General features: G+C 32.4%; 1 protein-coding gene across 1 annotated transcript; it reads left to right on the top strand.

Annotated features, from left to right (window-relative positions):
• Window positions 1-1,408: 1,408 nt before the first annotated feature.
• On the top strand, window positions 1,409-3,860 carry LOC111876675 (probable endo-1,3(4)-beta-glucanase ARB_01444). The gene has a single exon (XM_023873237.3). The coding sequence runs from the start codon at window positions 1,432-1,434 to the stop codon at window positions 3,673-3,675; it is 2,244 nt and encodes a 747-aa protein (XP_023729005.2). The 5' UTR covers window positions 1,409-1,431; the 3' UTR covers window positions 3,676-3,860.
• Window positions 3,861-4,702: the final 842 nt, after the last annotated feature.

The raw sequence follows: 4,702 nt of genomic DNA, 5'->3' as shown, positions 1-4,702 counted from the left end.
GGTCATCAAACCCTTGAAGAAAGTAAGAAAAAGAAAAATGCAATTTTAAATTTTGAGACACCAAAATCATAACGAATTATTGATAACGAATCTCATTTTAAAAGTCTCAAATGTTAATAAAAGCATTTTACACTGAAACCAAGAAATTTAATCTATTTTTTATTTTGCCATGTGTTTTAAGTTAGAAATTTACTTTATTTTTTATTTTGTTCTGTGTTTTAAGTTAAACAATTAATAGTCAAATCTTACTAAACTTTCTCCCGCATTCTATCAATACCATCATGGGGTTGCTTAACAATAAAAACTTGATAACTGTTTTAGTTGTTATATTTTATTCAAATTGATTACATAATTATCATTTGCTTAACAAAAAAGACTTGAAGGCTTTTTTAATTGTTATATTTGATTCAATTTGATTACTTAATTATCATTGCTTAACAAAAAAATAAAAAATACTTGATAGTCGTTTTAATTGTTATATTTGATTCAATTTGACTACTTCATTATCCTATTTTTAATAGGTGTTTTATAATTGATTGATTTATTGTGGTTTGATACATAGCATAATGAGTTTTAAGTGTTGGTAAGAAAGATTTTATAAGTATTTATTGACTTAAATAATGAGTTTTTCATAAGTTAGTTATTTCTTACTTGTCAACCTATTTAAAGAGTTTTCGATAAGATTTCTTTATCACACCTACAAATACAATTTGCTAAACACTAAAAATTAATTTATTAACTTATTATGTTTACGTTTTGGTGCAGGATAAACTAATCAAAATATTTTTTTGAAATTTTGTTTTAACACCATTTAAACTGAAAAAAACTTATTATTTTTTTAAAATCGATTTATATAAACAATCTCAATTAACAAGTACTCTTTTAAATGTTTTATAAAACATTCTAGATAATATGAGTGAAAAAGCATAGAGTTAACAAATGAAAAAATATGATTGCCAAGTTTTCATATTCTTGTCAATTACAACGATTACTGTTTATCAATTACATAATTTCGTCATCTAACATATTTAATCCATGTTTTTAGCCATAATTTACCACGTTTTGGATCAAATATGTCAATTATAGATGATATTCGCAATAACAATTGCTAGAATGTTTGATTAAAGATTAATATATTGAAATCTAATTTATCCTACAATTCTGTAATTGTTTTATGAAGAAAAATACTCGTAAGAACAAATTATTTTACAAAATTGTAAAGTTATATAATTCTGTAACTGTTTCCTACCATTATTTTTAGAGACTCTTATTTTTATGATTTATATTTATTTAATGTCATGGTTACAGCAGGTCGCTTGTAGGGAGCTGAGATATATTAAATTATTAAACTATACGTGTTCTAAAAGTATCTATAAAAGCGGACAACTTTCTTTGTAAATGTCTTTTTGATAAGTCGTAAATTTTGATACAATGGTATTTATTTCCATCAATTTTCTTTATTTTTATGTGTTTTATTTAATTCTTTTAGTTGGAAACTTAGCCCACTCTGATATGGCGTTGAAAGTTCAGCGAAGTAAAAATGGTCATCAAACCCTTGAAGAAAACTTATATAAAACCCACACCACACGACATTTTAATTCATCTCTTCCACCTGAACCACCACCCGCCGCCATGAACCGCCACTCGAACCACCCTTTCACATTCCCGGAAACCTTGTCCACCGTCCTACCTGACCCCTCCTCTTTCTTCTCGCCTCACCTCCTCTCATCCCCTCTCCCCACAAACTCATTTTTTCAAAACTTTGTCCTCAAAAATGGCGATCAACCCGAATACATCCACCCGTATCTTATCAAGTCCTCTCTATCCTCACTTTCTCTCTCTTACCCATCGCTGTTTTCCAACTCTGCTTTCACATATCAAATTTTTACAGCTGATCTTACCATATCGGTTTTGAATAACCCGAATCCGAATCAAACCCATACCATATCTTCCTTCAATGATCTCAGCGTCACTTTGGACATTCAACCCAGTTTGAGATTCTTTCTCGTTAGAGGCAGCCCCTTCTTGACATGCCAAGTATTGCAAAATGTCGCATTATCCATTTCGACTATCCACGCAATTCTTGATGTTGTTCCCAATTCTTCTAAAACCAAGTTCAAGATCAATCTGAATAATGGTCAAACATGGGTTCTGTATTCGTCAACGCCCATCAGTTTGACCCATGATTTGTCCACCATTTCATCCGATAAGTTTTGTGGTATAATACGCATCGCTATATTGCCAAACCTGGATTCTGAATTCGAATCCGTTCTTGATAGATTCAGTTCTTGTTATCCGGTTTCTGGCCATGCCGTGTTTACAAAACCATTTTGCGTTGAATATAAATTTGAGAAGAAAGGTTGGGGGGATCTGTTAATGTTAGCAAACCCTCTCCATCTTCGTCTTCTTGACAACTGTTCAGTTAAAGTTGTTGATGATCTTAAATACAGGAGTATGGATGGTGATCTTGTGGGTGTTATTGGAGATTCATGGGTGTTGGAAACTGACCCCGTTTCTATAACCTGGCATTCAATCAAAGGAGTTAAACAAGAATCATATCCTCAAATCATTGATGCTCTTGTGAAAGATGTCGAGGGTTTGAATTCAACTGCTATAGAGACCACATCATCATACTTTTTTGGGAAATTGGTGGCAAGGGCAGCCAGGTTAGCATTGATAGCTGAAGAAGTCTGTTATCTTGATGTAATCCCCAAAATCCGAAAGTATTTGAAGGATACAATTGAACCATGGTTAAATGGAACCTTTGGTAGCAATGCGTTTCTGTATGATAAATCTTGGGGTGGAATTATAACCAAACAAGGATCCACAGATACAGGTGCAGATTTTGGTTTCGGTGTTTACAACGATCACCATTTTCACATCGGGTACTTTCTTTATGGAATTGCTGTTCTAGCGAAGATAGATCCAATTTGGGGAAGAAAATATAGAGCTCAAGCATACTCTTTAATGGCAGATTTCATGACACTGGGTAGAGGTGGAAATTCAAAGTATCCCCGTTTGAGATGCTTTGATTTGTGGAAGCTACACTCATGGGCGTCTGGATTGACCGAATTTGCAGACGGAAGGAATCAAGAAAGCACAAGTGAAGCTGTAAACGCATATTACTCAGCTGCTTTAATGGGTCTAGCTTATGGAGACACGCATCTTGTTGCAGTTGGATCTTTGCTTACAGCCATGGAGATTCATGCTTCTCAAACATGGTGGCATGTAAGAGAAGACGACACAATTTACGCTGCAGATTTCACAAAGGAGAACAGAGTTGTGGGAGTTCTTTGGGCAAACAAAAGAGACAGTGGGCTATGGTTTGCTCCAGCTGAGTGGAAAGAATGTAGGCTAGGGATTCAAGTTCTGCCATTGTTGCCGATCACAGAGGTTTTGTTCTCTGATGTGAGATTTGTGAGGCAGCTTGTGGAGTGGACTCTGCCTGCTTTGGAGAGGGAGGGTGTTGGAGAAGGGTGGAAGGGATTTGTGTATGCGTTGGAAGGGGTTTATGAGAAGCAGATTGCTCTTGAAAAGATGAGGAGTTTGACTGGATATGATGATGGGAATTCACTGACTAATTTGTTGTGGTGGATCTTCAGCAGGGATGATGATGATGATGATGCTGGTGAAGATGGTGGTAGACATTGTTGGTTCGGTCGTTATTGTCATTGAAAGGGTTGGGCGATGCATACACGTCTAATGTCTCTATATCAAATGTTTTTTTTTTTCTTGCGATCCATAGTAATATTTGTTCTCAAGCTCAATATGTGATATCTTTTTCATTGTATTTTCATTAGAGAAAGTCAATGTAGAGTGTATACATACATTTTCATGAATAAAATTGAACAATTGATGTTCTTACTTGTCTATTTAGGCGTGCTTTAGTGAAAATCATCATGTTACATGAAATAATCTGAATGACATAACCAACTGTTGATGTTCCTACTTGCAATAGTAGAGGTGTATGGATGTGTTTTTAAAATCATTATGTGGAATATTAAATATTAAATAATAACATAATCAAAGGTAACCATTTTTTTTATTTGAACCACTAAACATTTTATTCAACAAGTTAGCAAAAAGAAAAAAAGAAAAAAAAAATTATGCGGAATGCTAATCTATATCTATTTATATTTCTATCTACATCTATACTATCTAATAAATAAAATGTGAGCATTTTCTAATATGTGTTCTAAAGGCACATATAACAATCATTGATTATCACAAATATTATCATAACTAGATTATAACCCGCGTAAAATGCGGAGAATATATAAAAAAATACATATAAATATATAAAATATCAAATTAAAACTGTGGAAACCACGATTATAAAGAAAAACACTATTAATGTGTTCAAGTACAGTTTTCACAAACAAAAACATAGACCGAATAGTTTTAAAACTCATGTAACATACAATTAATAAATTATAAAAACAAATTCTAATTTTTAAAATATTAATTATAATATCTAAATTAGCTGATAAATTATTCGTATACGATTTATCTCATCAAAGGTAAGAACTTTTATTAGACATATTGATGGCTTTGAAAATAGTTTTGTATTTGAATGAAAATGTTATTTCTAGACACTTTCTAAAGTATAATGTGGTAAAAGGAAGAAAAGAAAATAAAAAAGATAGTTTGTTGCTATTTAGATTGTAATGGAATTTTACTAATAATCACATTTATAATTGCT

Source organism: Lactuca sativa, chromosome 2, assembly GCF_002870075.4.
Source record: "Lactuca sativa cultivar Salinas chromosome 2, Lsat_Salinas_v11, whole genome shotgun sequence".
In the NCBI taxonomy this organism is placed as follows: Eukaryota; Viridiplantae; Streptophyta; class Magnoliopsida; order Asterales; family Asteraceae; genus Lactuca; species Lactuca sativa.
The sequence above is the reverse complement of the archived record's forward strand: the minus strand, read 5'-3'. Positions and strand labels throughout refer to the sequence as shown.

Excerpts from the sequence above, each read along its gene's own strand:
- LOC111876675 (XM_023873237.3), top strand. The coding sequence starts at position 1,432 with ATGGTATTTATTTCCATCAATTTTCTTTATTTTTATGTGTTTTATTTA.